Source organism: Palaemon carinicauda, chromosome 19, assembly GCF_036898095.1.
Source record: "Palaemon carinicauda isolate YSFRI2023 chromosome 19, ASM3689809v2, whole genome shotgun sequence".
Taxonomy (NCBI): Eukaryota; Metazoa; Arthropoda; class Malacostraca; order Decapoda; family Palaemonidae; genus Palaemon; species Palaemon carinicauda.
In genome coordinates, this window is record NC_090743.1 from 84,833,338 (window position 1) to 84,856,423 (window position 23,086).

The 23,086-nt window shown below is 47.0% G+C and overlaps 1 protein-coding gene across 1 annotated transcript in view; it reads right to left on the reverse strand.

Moving 5' to 3' along the window:
* LOC137658280 (mitochondrial glutathione transporter SLC25A40-like) overlaps positions 1-16,654 on the reverse strand; it is a 71,304-nt gene extending 54,650 nt beyond the window's left edge. Inside the window, exon 1 of the mRNA XM_068392954.1 lies at positions 16,420-16,654. Within this exon, the coding sequence (XP_068249055.1) occupies positions 16,420-16,489 (70 nt within the window). The 5' untranslated portion in view covers positions 16,490-16,654. The remainder of the gene's footprint in view (positions 1-16,419) is intronic.
* Positions 16,655-23,086: the final 6,432 nt, after the last annotated feature.

A 23,086-nucleotide genomic window follows, 5' to 3' on the forward strand; every position in this document is an offset into this window, starting at 1 on the left:
GCTAAAGGGTTCGTACCTGATAAGAAAGCTGACTTAAATGATTCTCTGCCTCATTATGTCCGCTTTCCTTATGAGATCCAGCGATCCTCCTAAGGGGCTGAAGACCTCTAGGAGCTGTCAAACCGGTGTACATACCTCTATGTGACAGAACCTCTACCAATACCCCGTTCCGGGCGCTCTCAAGGAACAAAATTGACCACCTGACTAAATCAATGATTGCGGAACTGTCGCAATCTCCACAAACCAACCATAAAAACAAATTAAAAGTTCCAAGAGAAGAAAAAGGTATTAGGATTATGGGAATGTAGTGGTGGATCCTTCCCCCACTACTGCACTCGCTGCTACGAATGGTCCCAGAGTGTAGCAGTCCTCATAAAGAGTCTGGACACTTTTCAAATAGTGTGAAGCGAACACAGATTTACTCCTCCAAAAGGTTGTGTCCATAATGCTCTGCAACGATCTATTCTGTTTGAAGGCCACTGAAGTTGCTACAGCTCTGACTTCGTGCGTCTTGACCTTTAAAAGTCTAAGGTCTGTCTCACTGCAATGTGCATGAGCCTCTCTTATTAAAAATCTGATGAAGAATGAAAGGGCATTCTTTGACATCTGCAACGAGGGCTTCTTGACCGAGCACCACAGAACTTCCGACTTGCCTCGCAACTCTTTTGTTTTGTCCAGGTAGAACTTCAGGGCTCTTACTGGGCATAGGACTCTCTCCAACTCTTCACCAACCACATCCGAAAGATTCGGAATCTCTAAAGCCTTGGGCTAAGGTTGAGAAGGGCGTTCATTCTTGGCGAGAAAGCCTAACTGCAATGAGCAGATAGCTTTGTTATCTCGAAAACCAACGTTTTTACTAAACGCATGGATTTCACTAACTCTTTTGGCTGTTGCTTGACTAACCAAGAAAAGTGTCTTCATCGTGAGGTCCTTAAAGAAGTTGAATGCAAGGGCTCAAACCTGTCACTCATAAGGAACTTCTGGACTATATCCAGATTCCAAGCTGGTGAATCCTGGTGCCATTGCTTTGATGTATCAAAAGATTTTAGAAGTTCCTGAAGGTCTTTAACATTCGAAAGGTTCAAGTTTCTGTGCCTGAATACAGTTGTTAACATACTCCTGTATCCCTTGATGGTAGAGGATGAAAAATTGCGCTTCCTTCGCAGGTATAACAGGAAGTCAGCAATCTGAACTACAGAGGTACTGGATGAGGAAAAAACCTCCCACTTGGATTGATAAACCCTGATGGTTGAAGTCCTTCTTGCTCTTGCAATAGCCCTAGCTGCCTCCTTCGAAAAACCTCTAGCTCTTGTGAGTTTTTCGATAGTCTGAGGGCAGTTAGCTGAAGATTTTGGAGACTTTGATGGTACCTTTCCAAGTAGGGTTGTTTGAGTAAATCTACTCTTAATGGAAGGCTTCTTGGAGTGTCCACCATCCATTCCAGTACCTCTGTGAACCATTCTCTTGAGGGCCAAAAGGGGGCCACTAGAGTAATTCTGGTCCCTTCGCTTACTACAAACTTTTGTAACACTTTGTAAAGGATCTTGAACGGTGGAAAAACGTACACGTCCAGATTGGACCAATTTAACAGGAAAGCATCTGTGTGGACTGCTTCGAGATCTGGCAATAAGTCTCTAGCCTCTTCGTCTTTGAGGTCGCGAAAAGGTCTAGGCACGGGCGACCCCAAAGTCGCCACAGCTTCTTGCAAACTTCTTGATGGAGCGTCCATTCTGTGGACAGAATTTGACCTCTCCTGCTGAGGCTGTCTGCCATCACATTCTTCTCCCCTTGAATGAACCTTGTCATCAGAACTACATTCCTTTCCTTTGCCCACATGAGGAGATTCCTTGCAGTCTTGTAAAGGGACATCAAGTGGGTTTCGCCTTGCTTGGCAATGTAAGCCAATGCTGTGGTGTTGTCGGCATGGACCTGCACCACTTTGTTCAAAACTGACCCTTCGAAGCTTCTGAGGGCCAACAAGACTGCTAACAGTTCTTTTTGGTTGAATACAACACAAGGTCTGGGTTCTTCTGTTCTAAGGGGTAACCTTCTTGGAACCTGTCCGGATCCTTCCACCACTGAAAGCAACTTCTTATGGATTCCGTAACTGGAATGCACATCGTCTCTAGATCCTTCTCCTTGTTCCAATGATGATTGAGGTGGAATTGGTGAGGACGAAGATTCAGCCTTCCTAGAGAGACAAACTGTTCCAACGAGGAGAGGGTTCCATACAGACTCATCCACTTCCTCGCAAAACACTTCTTCTTCTTTAGAAAAGATTGCAGTTTCAAGATGGCTTGTTCCGTCCTCAAGGGCGACGGTAAAGCCCGAAAAACCCGACTCTGAATCACCATCCCCAAATAGAGTATCTCTTGTGATGGTGTCAGAAGAGACTTGTTCTTGTTGACAAGAAGACCCAATTCTTCTGTTAGTCTCAAAGTTGTCTGGTGATCCTTCAGGCAGTGATCGTATGAGTAAGCTCTGAGAAGCCAATCGTCGAGATACAGGGAGGCTCTGATGCCTCTTGAGTGGAGAATTCTTGCTACATTGAGCATTAGTTTCGTAAATATTTGAGGGGCAGTGCTGAGGCCGAAACACAGAGCTCAAAATTGAAACACTTCCCCCTGAAGATGAACCTCAGATAAAGCTTGAAGCTCGGATGAATGAGGATGTGAAAGTAAGCCTCCTGGAGGTCTAATGGGACCATCCAGTCACCCTTTCTTACTGCTGCAAGAACTGATTTTGAATTCTCCATAGATAACTTCGTCTTCTGGACAAACGTGTTTAATGCACTTATGTCCAGGACTGGACGCCATCCCCCCGAGTTCTTGGGATCCAGGAACAGGCGGTTGTAAAAGCCTGGTGATCGCAAGTCCCGCACCCTCTCTATGGCCCCCTTCTCCAACAAGAGAGACACTTGAAGTTGTAACACTTGCCTCTTTGACTCCTCTCTGTATCTGGGAGAGAGATCTACTGGAGCTAAAACCAAAGGAAGAGGTTTTCCTATAAAAGGGATTTTGTAACCCTCCTTCGAAGATGTACTGACCAAAGGTCTGCTCCCCTCTCCTCCCACGCTTGCCAGAAATTGTGTAGTCTGGCTCCTACTGCCTGAAGGCAAAAGCAGTCAGACTCTGCTTCACCCTGTTTTGAATCCTCTCCTCTTTGCTCTCCTTCCATCGGGCCTGGAGCTACCCCTGCTGGAAGTCTTCCCTCGAAAGGGCTGAGAGAACTTAGGAAATGGTGTTTCTTCCTTTGGCTTGCGGCTAGAGAAGGAAGTTGGTAGGACCTTTCTTGCTGTCTTTGAGACCAGATCTTGAGTGGTCTTCTGAGTTAATGCGGCTGAAATCTCTCTAATGAGTTCTTGTGGAAAAAGAGAGGAAGACAGAGGAGCATATAACAATTTTGATGTCTGAAAGGGAATAACCCCAAGAGACAGAAACGAACACATCTGAGCTCTTTTCTTAAGGATCCCAGCTGAAAAGAGTGCTGCCAACTCATTAGATCCGTCCCGTAACGCCTTATCCATACAGGACATGATGTGGATTAAACTAGTAGTATCACCCTCTTTAAAGGCAGAAACTTTCTTACCCAAGGCTCCCAGAGTCCAATCGAGGAAGTTGAAACCCTCAAAGGCTCTAAGGACACCTTTGAGAAGATGATCTAACTCCGAGGTAGACCAGAGAATCTTGGTCTTCCTCATGGCCGACCAACGAGGAGCGTCTACAAGACTCGAGAAATCTCCCTGGGCAGAGGCAGGAACTCCCAAGCCAAGAACTTCTCCCGTCTCATACCATATACTAGATCTAGATGCTAGTCTAGTCGGAGGAAACGCGAAGGCACCTTTCCTTGGTCTTTTTTGGACTCCATCCAGTCTCCCATCATCCTTAGAGCTCTCTTTGAGGACCGAGACAGACCCATTTTGGTGAAAAGAGACTTCCTCGACAACTTCCCAAGCGTGAATTCTGAGGGTGGCGAATGTGGAGCAACGACCACAAAAGAATCTGGAAACTCATCATTAAAAACTTTCATGAGTTTCTTAAGATCCACTGAAGGATGAAACGACTTGGAATCTTCTCCTTCTGATAACTCCTCAAACAATTCAACAGGGGAAAGGTGATCGTCAATGTTTTCCTCTGACAAAGCCCCGACGGGAGTAACGACATTGTGCTCATCAGGATCCATTTCATGAAAGTCCTGACTTCTGGCGTCAAAAGACCCCAGATCATCATGTCTGTCGCCTTGTTTATCTAACGCTTGACGCTCGGCAAAATGCTCGTGATCAAAGCGATTGGAACTAAAGTGTTCTTGATCACGACATCTGATATGATTAGTGTCATCACGAAGTCCGAGGGTCTCATCCTCTATGTCATGCCTAACTTCTTGACTACCGGCAACACGAAAAGATGTTCGTCGCTTGGTGTCACGTTCTGTATAACGCTCGACGTCGCGTCCTGTTTGACACTCAACGCCGAGTACCGCTTGACGCTCGACGCCGCGTACCGCTCGACATCCTGTCTGACGCACCACGCCGCGTACCGCTTGACGCTCGACGTCCTGTCTGGCTGCTTGCCACTCGACGTCGCGTCCTGGAGGACGCTCGACACCGCGTCTCGTTGGACGTTCGACGTCCTGCTTTGTAGGACGTTCGACGTCCTGCTTTGTAGGACGCTCGACGTCACGTCAAGCTGGACACTCGACGTCACGTTTTGCTGGACGCTCGAGATCATGTCCTGTATGACGTTCAACGTCACGCTTAGTAGGACGCTCAACGCCTCGCTCTGTAGAACATTCGACGTCACGTCTAGCTGGACACTCGACGTCGTGCTTTGCTGGATGCTCAAGATTACGTCCTGAAGGATGTTCAACACCACGTCTAGTAGGACACTCGGCGCCTTGCTCTGTAGGACGCTCGACGTCACGAATGGCTGTACACTCAACGTCACGTTTTGCTGGACGTTCGGGATCACGTCCTGGAGGACATTCAATGTCACGTTGAGAAGAACGCTCAGCGCCTCACTCTGGAGGACGCTCGACGTTACAGTTAGTCGCTTAACGCTCAATGTCACGTCTGGCTGTTTGACGCCTGGCGTCACGTTTGGTAGCCTGACGTTCGAGATCAGGCTTATGTCATCTTTCCTTATGAGGAACAGTATCACGACATTTAACGGGGAGATGTAAAGACGTTCGTCATCAAGCTCTTGACTAACAGCCTTACGCTGCTTGGCGTCCAGAAGAGAAGCTTCCTGACGTTCAGGATCCAGGACTGCTACTCTTTTATTGTCTGTAGCTTCGTAACTCTGCATGAATGAAGAGAGCCTCTGTTGCATCTCTTGTAGCATATTAAAGTTCAGGTCAACTCATTGCGATACAGGGTACATCACATCTATCACAAGATCGCTCTCCACGCCGCTCAAAGAGTGCTCAGAGCGTCCAGATGGTGATAACCAGTCTGACGGCGGAGGGGGAGCATGAACCGAGGTCATGCCCGGTTCAGACAACTGACCAGCAACTGAAAGATTCATGAAAGAATCCGACGTTGCTGCAGGACGTTTAGCAGGCGAGCTCTCAACGGAAGAAGGAAACCGCTCCGGACTGCTCCAATGGCTACAACCAGGAGCTTGCGGTGTCATGGTAGGACGCTGGTTGACTTTATCTATTTTCCTCTTAAGAGGTCTGGAAACTTGACGCCAGCCTCTTTTAGGTACTGCGTCACCCGAGGATGAAACCACCTTAACCTCACCTTTCCTATGGTGAGGGCGAACATCCTGTGAAACGTCAACAGGTACGCTCGAGGGGACGTCTGCTCAGGAGTTAAAGCCTCTCGTTTCCTTTCGTCGTTCGACATTCCTTCTCCCAGGGGTTGGGGAGCTTGGAAGAGGTCTAAGACTAGGAGAACGACAGGCCCGAGCAGGCGCACCCTCCATTGCACTACAGTAAATAAATTCACTGCACTTCTAGCACTGTCACATTTTAACTGCTTCACATCGGACATTAATTGCGCTATGTCCGCCGCGAGCGATTCAACCTTTGCGCCCAGAGCTTGAATAGCCACCATCATATCCTTAAGCGTAGGCTCATTAGCAGTAACAATAGTGGGATCAGAAACTACCACTACAGGGGAAGGATTAGGTTCGGTGACACGGGAAGAGGAAAAGTCTCTGGAAGAACGAGAAGAACTTTGTCTCAACCTATCTCTTTCTAGTTTACGTGTATAGCGATCCAACTCCAGCCACTCACTCTCAGGAAAAGAATGCATTCGTCTCAACATCACCCAACTCGCATACTTTACCTCTGCATTTAAAGCAGAGCGAATGGGGATCAATAGAGGCCTTAGCCAACCGGGTCTTACACCCATTCACACACATTCTAAAAGTTACAGGGGGGGGTGGCCATTTTGAATATTTATAAGAGAATTCAACTAGCAAGGGTCAAAATATCAGAATCCAAAATTAATCCAAGAATATCCAAAAGAAAATCCAAACAAGCGAGAGTCAAAACCAAATTATTGTATATCACTAAAGTAAACAGCAATAAATCAGGTAAATGGTGAGTAGAATATCCAACGATGTCGCCGTGACGTCAGGGACGTAAGCTATATATATAACTACCGGGTAAGTTATATGTTTAAAAAGATAATGATAAAATGAGAAATGAAATAAATAATTACAAAAATTAGACATCTGTTTAGAAAGTCAAACTAATATGTCTACTTTGTATACTCAGCATTAAAGCAATCTAGTATGAATTCTCAAATTGCATGGTATACATATGGTATCAAATTTTTGAGAAGCTAATACAATGGCTGCCATCCCTCAAATTTCTCTATTATTTTATCAATTGCAAAACACTACTTTCATCAAATTGGCAACCAATCAATCAAAGTCCTAACCTATTTATTTGTAACACTTCCTTTCTTCCAAAACCTGAACAGTGGAAGTATAAACATGACAAATTCGAAGATAATTTGTATTTTTCCTAACCATACAAACCTTAGCTATTTACACAGGGTATTACTTTTAGCGCAGCTGAAATGACGAGCCAATAGTTTTTAACGAGGGTTAATTACCCCCGCGCTAGTTAGCGGGGGGTGGGGAAGGGTAGCTTGCTACCCCTCCCCCCTCCACACACCGGTGACTTGCTTCACTTCACTTAGAGGTAGGACTTGACTTGGGGGTCAGGGATGGCGGGCACATATGTGTAAATAGCTAAGGTTTGTATGGTTAGGAAAAATACAAATTATCTTCGAATTTGTCATTTGTTCCGTAACCGAAATACAAACCACGCTATTTACAAAGGGTGACTTACCCCTTAGGAAGGGTGGAAAGTCCCCAGCCTTACTGACTTCGGCTTGCCCGGGGGCTCGATCCCTCAGTGAGCAGCACTAGAGAGAGGGAGCCCCTGTACCTCACAGGTTCCTAGCATCGCTAGGAACGAGTGGCCTACATAAGCAGTGTGAGGAGGAGAGTGTGACTCGTCCTATGAAGTTGACCTTGAGACCTTCAGATAGGAATTCTAGGATAGGACGTTCCCCATACCACCTCGTCAGGGTATGGGAGACGCAACAGTATTAAGCTTAATACTAGGAGCACAAAGAAGCATGGGTTACCTGCAGAGGTCGAGGTCAGCTATGCGAGGACCAGGATGCTGCTTCCCCAAGAGAGGGGAGAATGAAGAAAGAAGTAAGGGTCAGACATACTCTTTCATTCACGCAGACTAAGACCGGGTAACAATGCCCTCAACCTACTGCTACTTGTCCAAAAAGGAGCCTGAGGTTAGACCAGCTGTTGTGCAGCCACCACAGGGCCGATAGAGAACGTATCGAGGCTCCTGTGGGTCACGTCTTGCAGGTAGTGGGCTGTGAAGGTCGTTTGACGCTTCCAGACCCCAGCTTGAAGTAACTGCGTCACAGAGAAGTTTCTCTTGAAGGCCAGGGATGTAGCAATACCCCTGACATCGTGGGCTCGAGGGCGACGTGACGGAGGAGGGTCAGGATTCAGGGCATGGTGGATAACCCTTCGAATCCAAGCTGAGATGGTGTTCCTGGTGACCCTCCTCTTTGTCCTGCCTGTGCTCACAAACAAAGCTCGCACATGAGGACGGACTGCAGCCGTTCTCTTCAAGTAGTACCTCAGACACCTCACTGGGCATAGTAGCAGCTGGTCTGGGTCGTTTGTTACAGAACGGAGACTCGCGATCCTGAAAGAGTCGAACCGAGGATCCGGCACTCCAGGATTCTGAGTCTTGGCCACAAACTCAGGGACGAACCTGAACGTTACCTCCCCCCATCCCCTTGAATGGGCGATGTCGTACGAGAGACCATGAAGTTCACTAACTCGCTTGGCCGAGGCCAAGGCGAGTAGGAAAGCCGTCTTCCAAGACAGGTGGCGATCGGAGGCCTGGCGTAATGGCTCGAAGGGAGGTCTCTTGAGAGACCTGAGGACTCGAACCACGTTCCAAGGAGGGGGTCTCACTTCCGACTGGGGGCAGGTAAGCTCATAGCTACGTATGAGTAAAGAGAGTTCTAGCGACGAAGAAATATCCACGCCCTTCAATCTGAAGGCCAAGCTTAAGGCTGAGCGATAGCCTTTCACCGCCGAGACAGAAAGGCGCATTTCTTCTCGCAGATACACAAGGAAGTCCGCTATTGCTGGAATAGTGGCATCGAGTGGAGAGATACCCCTTCCACGACACCAACCACAAAAGACTCTCCACTTCGCTTGGTAGACTCCCTCAGAGGACCTTCGCAGGTGCCGAGACATTCTCTCCGCAACCTGTTGCGAAAAGCCTCTCTCCGCGAGGAGACGCTGGATAGTCTCCAGGCGTGAAGCCGAAGCGAGGCTACGGCCCTGTGAGGGACACCGGAGTGGGGTTGTCTGAGAAGCTCGTGTCGTGGAGGAAGCTCCCTTGGGAGTTCCGTCAGGAGTTGCAGAAGGTCCGGAAACCATTCCGCGTGATGCCATAGCGGAGCTACTAGAGTCATGGAACAGTTGACCGATAGTCTGGTCCTGTTGAGCACCCTTCTCATCAGACAGAATGGTGGGAAGGCGTACACGTCGATGTTGTCCCACCGTTGCTGGAAAGCATCTTGCCAGAGTGCCTTGGGGTCCGGGACTGGTGAGCAGTACAGGGGCAGCTTGAAGTTCAAGGCTGTCGCGAACAAGTCCACCGTCGGGGAACCCCACAAAGTCAGGACTTTGTTGGCTATCTGAGGATCCAAAGACCACTCGGTACTCACTATCTGCGAAGCCCTGCTCAGACTGTCGGCGAGCACATTCCTCTTGCCAGGAATGAAGCGAGCTGATAGTGTTATCGAGTGGGTTTCGGTCCACCTCAGAGTCTCTACTGCAAGATGGGATAGCTGTTGCGAAAAAGTGCCTCCCTGCTTGCTGATATAAGCCACTACCGTGGTGTTGTCGCTCATCACCACCATGGAGTGACCCGCCAGGGACCGTTGGAACTGCTGAAGAGCCAGAAAGACGGCCTTCAATTCTAGCAGGTTGATGTGTAGGCACTTTTCTGATTCTGACCAAAGGCCTGAGGACCTCTGGTTCAGAACGTGCGCCCCCCACCCTTCTTTTGACGCGTCCGAAAACAGAGTCAATTCCGGGGGGAGGACGAGAAGACTCACTCCCTTCCGCAGGTTCTCGTCGGCCAGCCACCACCGCAAGTCCGTCTGTTCCAGAGACCCCATTGGGATCAGAATGTCCGGGGAATCGGATCCTTGATTCCACCGGGACTTGAGCCGCCATTGAAGGGATCTCATCCTGAGGCGGCTGTTTGGAACCAGACGGGCCAGGGAGGATAGGTGGCCTAAGAGACGCAACCACGATTGGGCGGGGAGTTCTTTTCGCCTGAGGAAAGGCTCCGCCACCCTCCTCAGCCTTGCTATCCGGTCGTCTGATGGAAAGGCTTTGTGGAGATTGGTGTCTATTAGCATGCCTAGATAAACCAGTCGTTGGGACGGCTGCAGAGAGGACTTCTCGAGGTTTACCACGATCCCCAGATCCTGGCAAAGATCCAGAAGCCTGTATCGGTGCCGAAGAAGGGTCGACTCCGAGTCTGCTAGGATCAGCCAATCGTCTAGGTAACGAAAGAGACGAATGCCGTTCCTGTGCGCCCAAGATGAAATCAGGGTGAACACTCTGGTGAACACCTGAGGAGCTGTGGAGAGACCGAAACACATCACCTTGAACTGGTAGATCTTGTTGTCTAGGCAGAATCTCAGGTACTTCCTGGAAGACGGATGGATTGGGATCTGGAAGTACGCATCCTTTAGATCCAGTGTACACATGAAGTCTTGTGGTCTCACCGCAAGTCTTACCGTGTCTGCTGTCTCCATGCTGAACCGGGTTTGTTTGACAAACCTGTTCAGAGCTGAGAGATCGATGACGGGTCTCCAGCCTCCAGTAGCCTTCTTTACAAGAAAGAGTCGACTGAAGAAGCCTGGGGAGCCGTCCACGACCTCCTGGAGAGCACCCTTCTCGAACATGGTCTCGACTTCGGCCTGAAGGGCCAGCCCCTTTGCCGATCCCATGGCATAGGAGCTCAACGACACTGGATTCGCTGTCAGGGGAGGTTGAGATGACGTGAACGGGACGCGATAACCTTGGCCGATCACTGAGACCGTCCAAGCATCGGCCCCGTGTTGCTGCCACCTGCGGACGCAACGCTGAAGGCATCCCCCCACAGGTGGACACGCAGGGGGACTGCCACCCCTAGGGCTTGCGGCCGCGGCCGCCACCCCTAGGAGTCTTGCCTCCCCTGGAGGACTTACCGCCCCTCTTGACCTTAGCTGGAAAGGGCTGGGGCTTAGACACCACTTTCTTAGCTGCCGGTGCCTGTTTGGGAGCCTTACGAGGCTGTTGCTGCTGTTGTGGCGGGGCTGGAGGCTTATAGGGCCGAGTTGTAAGGGCCCTGTGGAGAAGGGAGTCCGTGCTGGATTTCCTCCACCTCTCAGCCGTTCGCTCCAAGTCTTGAGGCTCAAACAGGCTCTCCCCCAGAAGGGAAGCATGTCGGAGCCTACACACATCTACGGCGGGGACCTTCGGATGGAATCTCTCGGACACAGCATCGCGACGCTTCAACACCGAGTTGGCCCACAGGGTGGTAACCTGGTGCGCCAAAAACTCGATGGAGCGGGTGCCCGAGAGCAAGAAGGTCTCTAGGGCCTTCCTATTGGTCTCCTTGGACAAGTCCTCCGATCGCAATAGGATGCCCAGAGATCCTAGCCAGAAGTCCAGCCACGAAGTGGCCTGCATGGCACACTTAGCGACCTTCTCGTGGTTAAGGATCTCCGCCGCCGAGAACGACACCTGCCGGGCAGAGTTTCTCCAGGGGAACTCCCTTCGCCAGCTCCTCCACAGAGTGATGGAGAGGAAGAGCGAGGTTGTGCTCACCCAGGATCTCGAAATACCTCCTCTGCTGAAGGCGAGGAGGAGGGATAAGCTTGTTCCCGGCAGTGGAACGACTGGAGGAGGCAAGAAGTGCGAGCTGAGCATTGGCCCTAGCTCTGGCACTCTTCAGCCCCCAAGACCAGGGCAGAGCTGCACTGGTCTTAGGGGCCTTCCGAACGTCAAACACTTCATCCAGAATCGTGTCTTTGCCTTCACGGGGGGCGATGACTGGATCCGTAAGTCTGTTAAGTGTCCTTATCAGGCTTAGGACCTGCCAGAAGGCATGTTTGGACTCTTGCTGTTCTCCTCCCTGCGGGCTGGCAGCTAAGTCTCCTGCCCCAGGAATCTCTTCCTGGGGTGACACGCGGACATTCCCCTGGGTAGTCGTGGGTTCCTGACGAATCCTTGCAGAGGATTTAGGGACGGTCTTGGAATCCTTGGGTTCCCTCCTGGGAGGGATACAGGATCCCAACAACGAGGTTCGAGGGGCCCCTTCCTCACGAGACGATTCTCCTGCCTGAAGCGAAGTCTCCCCCCCTGGTGCCGAGGGGAAGACTACCGCCCCACTGGACTCACCTGAGGACGGAAAGGCCTCGTCCACGGGAGAAGGAGAGAGTACTCGTGCAGGAGAAGGGACCTTCGAGACCGACCTCTTGGGAACCAACTTCGCCCTAGGGGAAGTCACCACGAAGTCCACTCCTCTCTTTCTCTTCAGCGTAGGAGAGACAGCCGCTGGTTTGTCACCCTGGCCGGCGAGTGCTGGTTTCATAACCCTCACTAACGCCCGTGCCAGCGGACCAAACCAAGTCTGCTACTCCAAGGACACAGAGTCCGAAATCCTCGCTAAAGAGAAAGGGATCGGGCGATCCTTTGGAGTGGACACGACGGTACCTGCCTGAAAAGAAGGTGGGGAAGAATGCTGTACTTACCTGTCTTCGTCCTGCACTACCAACCTGTGCTTGGATGGAGGTGATCCCGAGTGCCGTCTAGGAGCACGCGTCCCTGCTGCTACCACCGGCTGTGGAATTCGCCGCGAACGATGGTCGCGCGAGGGCGAATGGTCGCGCGGGCGCGCAGGTGGATGATCGCGCGGGCGCACAGGCGAGCGGTCGCGCGGGCGCACAGGCGAGCGATCGCGCGGGCGCGCAGGCGAGCGATCGCGCGGGCGCGCAGGCGAGCGATCGCGCGGGCGCGCAGGCGAGCGATCGCGCGGGCGCGCAGGCGAGCGATCGCGCGGGCGCGCAGGCGAGTGGGCGCGAGGGTGGGCAGGTGAATGAACACGTGTCCGAGGCGACGAACGCAAGCGTTGGCGCGACGGCGAGGGATCGTGCTGCCGCGTAGGTGAGGAAGATCGCTGGCGATGGAGATCCACAGGCGATCGATGACGAGCTGGTGAGTGCAGTCGCTCAAGTTGGCGATGGCGCGATGTGGTATGTCGACGCACTGGTGTGCGATGGTGAGCAGCATGTGCAGGTGAATGACCGCGTAATGGTAAGCGATGGCGAGCAGCATGCGCAGGTGAATGATCGCGTGATAGGGTGCGATGGTGATCAGAATCCGCAGAAGGGCGATCATTCAGGGTTGTGCGATGAGGAGCAGCATGCGTAAGCGGGCGATCGTTCAGGGTTGTGCGATGGTGAGCAGCATGCGCAGGTGAATGATCGCGTGATGGGGTGCGATGGTGATCAGCATCCGCAGGAGGGCGATCGTTCAGGGTTGTGCGATGAGGAGCAGCATGCGTAAGCGGGCGATCGTGCAGGGTCGTGCGATGGCGAGCAGCATGCGCAGGAGGGCGATCGTGCAATGGCGAGCGATGGCGAGCGGCATGTGCAGGCGGGCGATCGCGCGATGGCGAGCTAGAAGCTGGCGAACCATGTTCCTTCAGGAGCGTTGGCGAACGTCGGTGCGTTCGTTGTCGCTGTTGAATAGGCGATACTAAGATCGCCTGTGCGCGCTGGCAAGCAGGTGAACGCTGGCGAGGAGGTAATCGCTGGCGTGTAGGTGATCGCTGGCTAGCTGGTGATCGCTGGCGAGCAGAAGGTCGACGCGTGTCCTGTGAGAGGACAGCTGGTGCGTTGCGTTCACGAGCAGGAACGGGAAGATCGCTGGCGCGTTGGCGAACATGTGTTTCTGACACACGCGCAGCACGATGTTGCGTAGCCACAGGACCAGGCAGATGGTGAGCAGGGAGGTCAGCAGGAACTAAAGGGTGGTCAGAGACCGCAGGGCGATGGTCCTCAAATGAGCGCTGACGCTCGGAAGAGAGCTGACGAGCAGAAGAGCGCTGGCGAGGGGGGCGAACATCAGGAGAGAGCCGACGAGCAGGTGAGCGTCGGCGAGCAGGAGAGTCTTGGCGAGCAGGAGATCGTCGACGAGCAGGAGAGCGCTGGCGAGCAGGAGATCGCTGGCGAACAGGTGAGCGCTGGCGAGCAGGAGAGCGCTTGTGCGTTAGCACTGCTCGCGTAAGGGAAGAATCCCTTAGCCCCGAAGGGACCGTTGCCCGTCAGGTGACGAGTTCTCCAGAAGGCGAAGATCCGGCAGGAGATGGTGAGCGGTCTGCAGAGAGGTTCAAGGAGGGCGGAGCAGTAGGTTGAGGCTGACGAGGAGAGTCCCCCCCGGAGGACGAAGACCCAAAAAGGCGTCTCTTAGTCCCCCTGTAAGGGGAAGGGAGGCCCTTGTGGCGTAGAGGGCGGTGAGCCTTACGGCGGAGGCGGCCTCGGGGGAGATCGTCGGGACCATCGGTTCTCCGAAGGGGAGTCTCCGTCAAAACACTTCCCTCAGAAGGAAGCTGAGCAGCAGCCGAGACCGAAGGACTCACTTCCCCCTTCGAAGGATGTACGGAAGGAGGAGGAGAGCCTTGAGCACCATCACCAGCAACAGCACCTGCGGCGGAAGGCCCAGCCACGTCGGAGGCCTCTGTCACCACGACGTCGACAATAGACAGAGGGTCTACCTCTGCTACCACCGGCGACTGCTTAACAGCGGCCCCCAACGAGACAAGGTCAATAAGAGCGACCCTGGAGGGCAAGCCCTTAAGCCCCAGGGACGACCAAATCTGTAAAAGATCATCACTGGATAAGGCATTATCATTATCAATAACCTCCCCCGGAGGAGGAGGGGGAACCGCCTCGCTATGGGAGGCGACGCCCTCTCCCCCCACCGAAGGTAGGGAAACAGAACAAGGGCCTGCGCTCCCACTCGGACGACTCTCCTTAGGAGGCGGCCGAGGGGGAGCTTCGGGGGTTTGGGCGGCGGAAGAAGAGTCCCGAGAACCTTCCTCCTTCAAGGCTAACCCCGGAGGAGAACGGTCTCTCTTGGACTTCTTCTTACGCCGACGGCCAAACCTCTCCCACTGGGAGGCAGATCACTCCCTACACTCACGGCACATGTTATCCTGGTCACACCGTCGGCCCCGACATTGAGGGCAGAGGGTGTGTGGATCCGTATTAACGTCCGACATGAAAGTCCCACAAGGACGGCCGGCAACTCCAGGGCATGTACGCATAGCAAAGAAAATAACTGAAGGTCAACTTCCAACCAACACACACGCTGAAAAGAAAAAGCAGAAAATTAAAGGCTGTCACGAAGGCGATGAGCAGACACGTCTGATCACCGCTGAGCCAAAAGTGAAGTGAAGCAAGTCACCCTTGCTACCCCTCCCCACCCCCCGCTAACTAGCGCGGGGGTAATTAACCCTCGTTAAAAACTATTGGCTCGTCATTTCAGCTGCGCTAAAAGTAATACCGTGTAAATAGCGTGGTTTGTATTTCGGTTACGGAACAAAAGATATTTTATGACTAGCACTCAAATTATAGTTTGGATATCTATTTTAAATATAATATACAGCAGGACTGGGTACATTCTATAAATTATGTAAATTACTGTATTCACTAAATTAGTACAATTAGTGTCCTACTATTCTAACTAATATATGTTGGCTAGATCACTAATTTCCGGGCCCTAATCACGTGATTGAAATATGTTACTCAAAATTTTATCGATAAAAGAGAGAACTCCAATCAAAATATACTGTACATACATTGTGTATTTTTTCCAATAAAAGTGCTCTACTTTAGGTACATCTTGGTATCTCAAGGATGCCATCAGTCAAAGCCTCACATGGAAATGAAGTCATAGGCTATGTTAGGTTAGGTAGGAATACCTATACTAACGACATCATGCGCTCGACCTCTCATATGTATAACTTTGTGTTTGATACACACTGTACACAATATTGTGTTTATAACAGGTTATGTACATGATCCCTCATGTAGATAAAGTCATATAAGTTCAGACAGTCTAGCCTACATATTATATTCACGATATACTATGTACGTTATTGTTACGGGTAGTGTGTACCTGTACAATGTAACGACGGGTGACATATATTTATATGTGGATCAGAGGAGCAAAACTCGGCACTTATTTACAAGTAAAAGACTGTCATGTTAAACCCAAAACCCTCAGTACTGTATAAAGGACTTATATAGCCCAACAAAAGAAGTACCTCATTATACAATAAGGGTAACGTGAATATGGGAAATCATAATTCAGTAGCTACTTTCCTCTTGGCAAGGGTAGAAGAGACTCTTTAGCTATGGTAAGCAGATCCTCTGGGAGAAGAACACTCCAAAATCAAACCATTGTTCACTAGTCTTGGGCAATGCCACAGCCTCTGTATCATGGTCTTCCAGTGTCCTGGGTTCGAGTTCTCTTGCTTGAGAGTACACTCGGAAACAACATTACTTCTCTTCCTCTTGCTATTTTTAAATTCTTAATAATTCATATATGAAATATTTATTTTAGTGTTATAATTTTCTTAAGCTTCACGTAGTTTATTTCCTTTCCTCCCTGGGCTATTTTCAATGTTGAGGCCCTTGGGCTTATAGCATCCTATTTTCTCCATCATTATTGTAGCTTAGCAAATACTAATGCTAAAAGTAACGAGGCAGATTTGCCTGGCAAGAAAAATAGTTACTAGAAAGTCATGGCGATGTTCCACTAACACAATACTGAAGGTACTTACTAAATATTGAGGTAATGACAGCTCCAGTACATGACGACAGCAATTGCTGATTAAATTTCAAGTCAGTCATCACTGCGAACGGTTAACGTGTGACCCTAAACCACAAAATACAGTAAAAGACCCATTATGTCACACATTACGGGGCACTTTGTTTACAATCATGAACGGGGAGAGCACTACAAGCCTAAAATTGGATTGTTGAAGGCTACCGAGAACTAATATATTTAATATATTTATATAAATCTATATTGTATTCAATAAATGAATGGTTTCATTTGATTTCATACATTATTAGGTTTGTTTAACGTTATCACTCAATGGTGGTAATTTACTGCGTTTGCGCTTGTTTTGTTGTTTATTGAAATGAAGCTCTAAACTTCTAGCTTTCAGCTTAAGGTGTATATTTTAAATAAATGAATATAGTATGTTCATAAGCTTCAGAAGAAATTCCCAGAGGAGCCCTTGATTATATAACAACGGTAATCAGACTGTCGAACAACACCAACATAATATAAGAAGGCACTGATCAAGTATATAACGAATTTTATTAAATAATAATAAGAAAATACTTTCATTAAGAATGTGTTCCTGACTACAAATTAATGCAGTAAAACACGAAATATTGAGCCTTTATTTTTGGCCCCTGTTTATAATCAGATTCAACATGCCTAGTTTCCGATATGTTATATAACACTTCGATCATGCAAGAGCAAAGTAATGCATGACATTCAGCACGTTCGCTTTATTTATGTGTAAAATTTCCCAATACTAATACCTTATTTCACAAGGCAGCCTCTTTTATATATCGGTTAACATTTTCAGACATTTATAAAACCATACAATTATAGTTTTGTGATACTAATGTTGGGAACAATAAAAACACTGGTACAGAATACTTTTGAAAGACAATCATTAAACTACGTTGCAAGTGGTGGTTCATGGATACAAATACATTTCAGTTGATTTCCCGTCTCATATGTATACAAATCCAAGTATTGTAAGACTTCCGGATATGACTACGCATTATATATATATATATATATATATATATATATATATATATATATATATATATATATATATATAGTGATGCCTCGGTTGTCGAACGACTCTAAATTCGAACAAATCGGAGTTCGACCAAAAAATTTGAGTAATTTTAGCTGCGGTGTTCGAACAAAAAATTGGAACTCGAACAGCCGAACGCGTGGCCGAGTGAGATGAGCGGCCATCTCGGCTACTCTCGCTTGGTCGGGTAGCATCATTTCAAGAGAGAGCGTCAGTCCGACAATACGTGTTGAGAATTTATTGTGATTTAGTGCGTTTTATTGTCTTCTTTTGCCGATAATAATGGGCCCCAAGAAAGTTAGTGATAAGGGGAAGGATAAGAGGAAAACAGTGAGAACAATGATCGAGTTGAAGAAGGAAATTATTGCGAAATACGAGAATGGTGTACGAGTGTCTGATCTAGCCTTACAGTATGGCATGGCGAAGTCGACCATTTCTACCTTTTTGAAAAATAAGGAAGTGATAAAGAAAGCTAATGTTGCACAGGGAGTGACAGCAATTAGTAAGCAAAGGCCACAAGTAATTGAGGAAATGGAAAAGTTGCTTTTTATATTTATTAAAGAAAAGCATTTGGCCGGGGAAAGTATAAGTGAAGCTTTCATTTGCGAGAAAGCTCTTCATATTTATGAAGAATTGGTGAAGAAAAGTGCCAGTACTAGTGAAAGTGATTCGTCATTTACTTTTAAAGCAAGCAGGGGCTGGTTCGAGAAATTCCGGAACAGAACTGGTATTCACCATGTGACTAGGCATGGGGAGGCAGCCAGTTCGGATCAGGCGGCAGCTGAAAAATACATAGGCGAATTCGACCGATACTTTAAGGAACAAAATTTGATCCCGCAGCAAGTCTTCAATTGCGATGAGACCGGGTTATTTTGGAAGAAAATGCCGGCCAATACCTACATTACTAAGGACGAGACGAAGATGCCAGGTCACAAGCCAATGAAAGATAGACTGACGTTGCTACTGTGCGTCAATGCTAGTGGCGATTGCAAGATTAAACCCTTGTTAGTGTACCACTCGGACAACCCCCAGGTCTTCAAAAGAAACAATATCTTGAAAAGTGCACTATCAGTTATGTGGCGTGCTAACACTAAATCTTGGGTCACAAGACTATTCTTTAGTGAGTGGATCAACGAAGCGTTTGCCCCCCAGGTTAAGGCATACCTGACTGAAAAGAACTTGCCATTGAACTGTCTTCTGGTGATGGACAATGCTCCTGCACACCCTCCAGGTCTAGAGGAAGACTTAAAAGAAGAGTAGTTTTTATCAAGATTAAATTCCTGCCCCCCAATACTACTCCCACACTCCAGCCCATGGACCAACAGGTCATTTCAAACTTTAAAAAACTGTATACCAAGGCCCTTTTCCAAAAGTGTTTTGAAGTGACTAGTGATACACAGTTGACCTTAAAGGAATTCTGGAAGGATCACTTCAGCATCCTCAACTGTGTGAACATGATTGACCAAGCTTGGCGTGGTGTAACCTATAGGACATTGAACTCTGCCTGGCAAAAGCTGTGGCCATCATGTGTAACAGAGAGGGAATTTGGGGGTTTCCAATCAGAGGCGGGTTCAAGCACTGCTACTGTTATTTCTGAGGACACTGTTGTCGTTGATGAAATTGTTGGCATGGGCAGGAGTATGGGGCTTGAGGTCAACAGGGAAGACATTGATGAACTTGTTGATAGCCACTCTACTGAGTTGACCGTTGAAGAATTGTTGCACCTGCAACAACAACAGCAGCAGGATTTGACTGGGGAGCTGGAATCCTCAGAAGATGAGGATGTAAGAGAGGAGGTTCCGAGTTCAGTGATAAATGACATGTGTTTGAAGTGGGGAGAGTTGCAGGCTTTTGTGGAAAAATATCACCCAGAAACAGTAGTAGCAAACCGGGCAGTGAACATCTTTAATGATAATGTTATGCCTCACTTTAGAAGAATAGTGCAGAAGAGAAAGAAGCAGCTGACAATTGACATGTTTTCCACAAAAGAAAAGAGAGCTGCTACATCCCAGCCTGATTCCCCTCCAAAGAAGAGAAACAGAAGAGAAAAAACCCCTGAAGGAGATTTGCCCTACCTTTTACTGCAGAGAGAAAAAACCCCTGAAGGAGAACTACCCAGCCACATCATGGAAGGGGACTCTCCTTCCAAGCAGTAACCTCCCCCTTCCATCCTCTCCACATCCATTCCTGTATCCCATCGAACCGCTGCTCAAAGGTATGTACTGTACAGTAAATGGTTTAAAATTGTTTTACATAGTTTTCCGACCAATTTCGTACACATTTAAATGATTATTGTTGTTTAGGTACACGTTTTATTAATATTTTGGGCATTTTGGAGTGCGTAGGAACGTATAAAAATAAATACCATTATTTCTTATGGGAAAAAAGGTTTCGGTACTTGAACAAATCGGAGGACGAACACTGATCCCGAACGGATTATGGTCGAGTACCGAGGTATCACTGTATATATATATATATATATATATATATATATATATATATATATATATATATATATATATATATATATAGATATATATATATATAGATATATATATATATATATATATATATATATATATATATATCGTCTCCTATCACGCATATTGACGCAAAGGGCCTCAGTTAGATTTCACCAGTCATCTCTGTCTTGAGCTTTTAAATCAATACTCCATTCGTCGTTTCACACTTTACGCTTCATAGTCCTCAGGCAATTAGGTCTAGGTCTTCCAACTCTTCTAGTGCCTTGAGGAGCCCAGTTGGAAGTCTGGTGAACTGATCTCTCTCGGGGGAGTGCTAAGAGCATGCCCCAACCATCTCCATCTACCCCTCATCATTATCTCATTCACATATGGCACTCGAGTTATCTCTCATATAGTTTCATTTTTAATTCTGCTCTGTCATTTATCTCCCAATATTCTTCGAGGGCTTTGCTCTCAAATCTACAAAATCTGTTGGATATTGTTTCATTGTCATACCACGACTCATGTCCATACAGTAACACTGATCTCACTAAACTGATATATAGCCTGATTTTTTGTGTGTGTAATATCAGGCTATTTGTTTTCCCAATTTTATTTAACCTAGCCCTTGTCTGATTTGCTTTTTTTTAATCTTTCATTTAACTCCAATTCTAAAGACCCTGTATTAAAGATCATAGTCCCTAAGTATTTAAATGATTCTACCTCATTAATCCTTTCTCCTTCCAATTATATTAATCTTCCAGTGCTCATTTTGTTCTCATCTCTGTCTTTCTTCTATTTATCTTGAGCTTAACCTCCTGCATTCTGGGAAGCAAGCATTGCAAATACTGTGGTGTTCTGCCAATAAGAACAGCGTCATCAGCATACTCTAGGTCAGCTAATTTCCTGTTACCAATCCAGTCCAATCCTTCACCATCTACAACTGTTCTATGCATTACAGATCCACGAGGAGGGTAAACAACATAGGTGACACCACATTCCCTTGGAATACTCCACTCTTCACTGGAAATTCATTTGATAGGACTCCACTAACATTAACTTTGTACTTGCTATACTCATGTACTGTGATATATATATATGTATATATATATATATATATATATATATATATATATATATATATATATATATGTATACATATATATATATATATATATATATATATTTATATATATATATATACATATATATATATATATATATATATATATATATATATATATATATAGTGAAGTGAGTTGAGTTTTACCCTTCAAGTAACCTGTTTATACCTAACATATTTTTTTTTAAACAGCTTTGCTCTCACGAATTCCTATTAACTTGAAATATACATACAGACAAGCCTCAGCCCAAAGGAGGTCTTTGTCTGACACCCTGGAGGCTCATAGCCATTAATTACAAGGCACTCGACTCTCCCCTCTTTTCCCAGGTCAACCACAAGACATAAGTCAGGTATGAGAATAAGGCTTTCCCATAGAAATGACAAGGAACCCACAGTCAAGAAGGAGCTGGGCCATGACTCGCCAACGCCCAGAAAAGGGAGTGGTCACGAATGCCCAGTGGTCCTGGAGCCCCCAAGTCCGCTCTATAAACTCAAAAAGCACCAATTAAGAGGAAAAAGGAGATGAACCAAAATTTCACCTTATTGGCCTAAGGTCGTACACCAAGGAAAAAAGTCAGTTCCTGCCCGAGAGCGAGGGGAAGCAATTCTTACCCAGGAGCGAGGAGAATTGGTTCTTGCAACCAAAATAGAGGGAAACCAGTGCCCCTTAGGACACAAGCCATCCCAGCTCACAAGGTTCGGACTCCGCAAACTCAGGTGAAATTGAGGTTCCATCCCTCCCACTTTTGCACACATGGAACATCGGAGCTTACACCTCAAGTACAGCTGCAATGAACGCCGAAAGATGTTATCAGGTGCCAAGAAAGGAAAAGTGGAGGATTTCAGGGTATGGAAGTTCACACAGGAAAAAGGGGAAAATAACTTCAAAGAATAACTTCTCTTGAATTCTGTGTCAGCCATTCATAGTTAATTCGTTTTGAAAAGAAGAGGTAATTCAAACTTGTGTTAGCCAAGTTATCTTATGTTAGAAAAGTGTTATGGGGAAACTTATGAATTATATTTTTTCATATATAAAGCGCGAAATGGGGGTTTTGTTGTTTATGGCAGAGAGAAAATAGACCAGATAATAGTGAACATTAATCATTTCTCTTATTAGATTGTCAACCTTATATTTTTTTTTTACCATAACTCATTTTTTACATTTATATTCTGAGTTTTATTGTATTGATTGATTGTCAAATGTATAGATTAAGTGGTATTTCCCTCTTTTTAATTGCATCTAATTGTGTTTTGATTACTACTGGAGAAAAATAAAACATTGTTTTTCTTTCATTTTGACTTGCCATCTTTTGATCTATAATTAATTTTATAGTGGAAAACATTTCCAGTTTTGAATTACTGGCTGTATGTTTTCTCCTTAAATTCTTACAAACATTTTTTTTTGTGAAGTAAATTTAGTTATGTTTTAGATTTCATAACAGTTTTTTTTTATGTCCGTGATTAGAATAAGTACAATGTAACAATCCCTATGTGCTCCAACAGCGAGGTGCGGCTCAGCATTTCTTCCTATAAATGAACCTCGGGAAAACTAACGAGTTCAGTCAATTTGAAGAACATCATCGTCAATTAGTCGATCTGGTTATTACGACGATATAGTGTTAACTAGAGATTCCGATTGATACTCTAAAGAGCGTAGCCTGCACGTTACATCGCACACACACACACACACACACACACACACACACACACACACACACACATATATATATATATATATATATATATATATATATATATATATATATATATATATTATGAGGCCCTTTGGCTGACCAGACAGTATTACAATGGATCCTTTTCTCTGGTTACGGTTCATTTTCCCTTTGCCTACACATACACCGAATAGTCTGGCATATAATTCACACATTCTCCTCTGTCCTCATACACCTGACAACACTGAGATAACCAAACAATTCTTCTTAACCCAATGTATTTGTTAAGTGGCCATTTTCATCTTGGTAAGAGTAGAAGAAACTTTTTACTGAAGGTAAGCAGC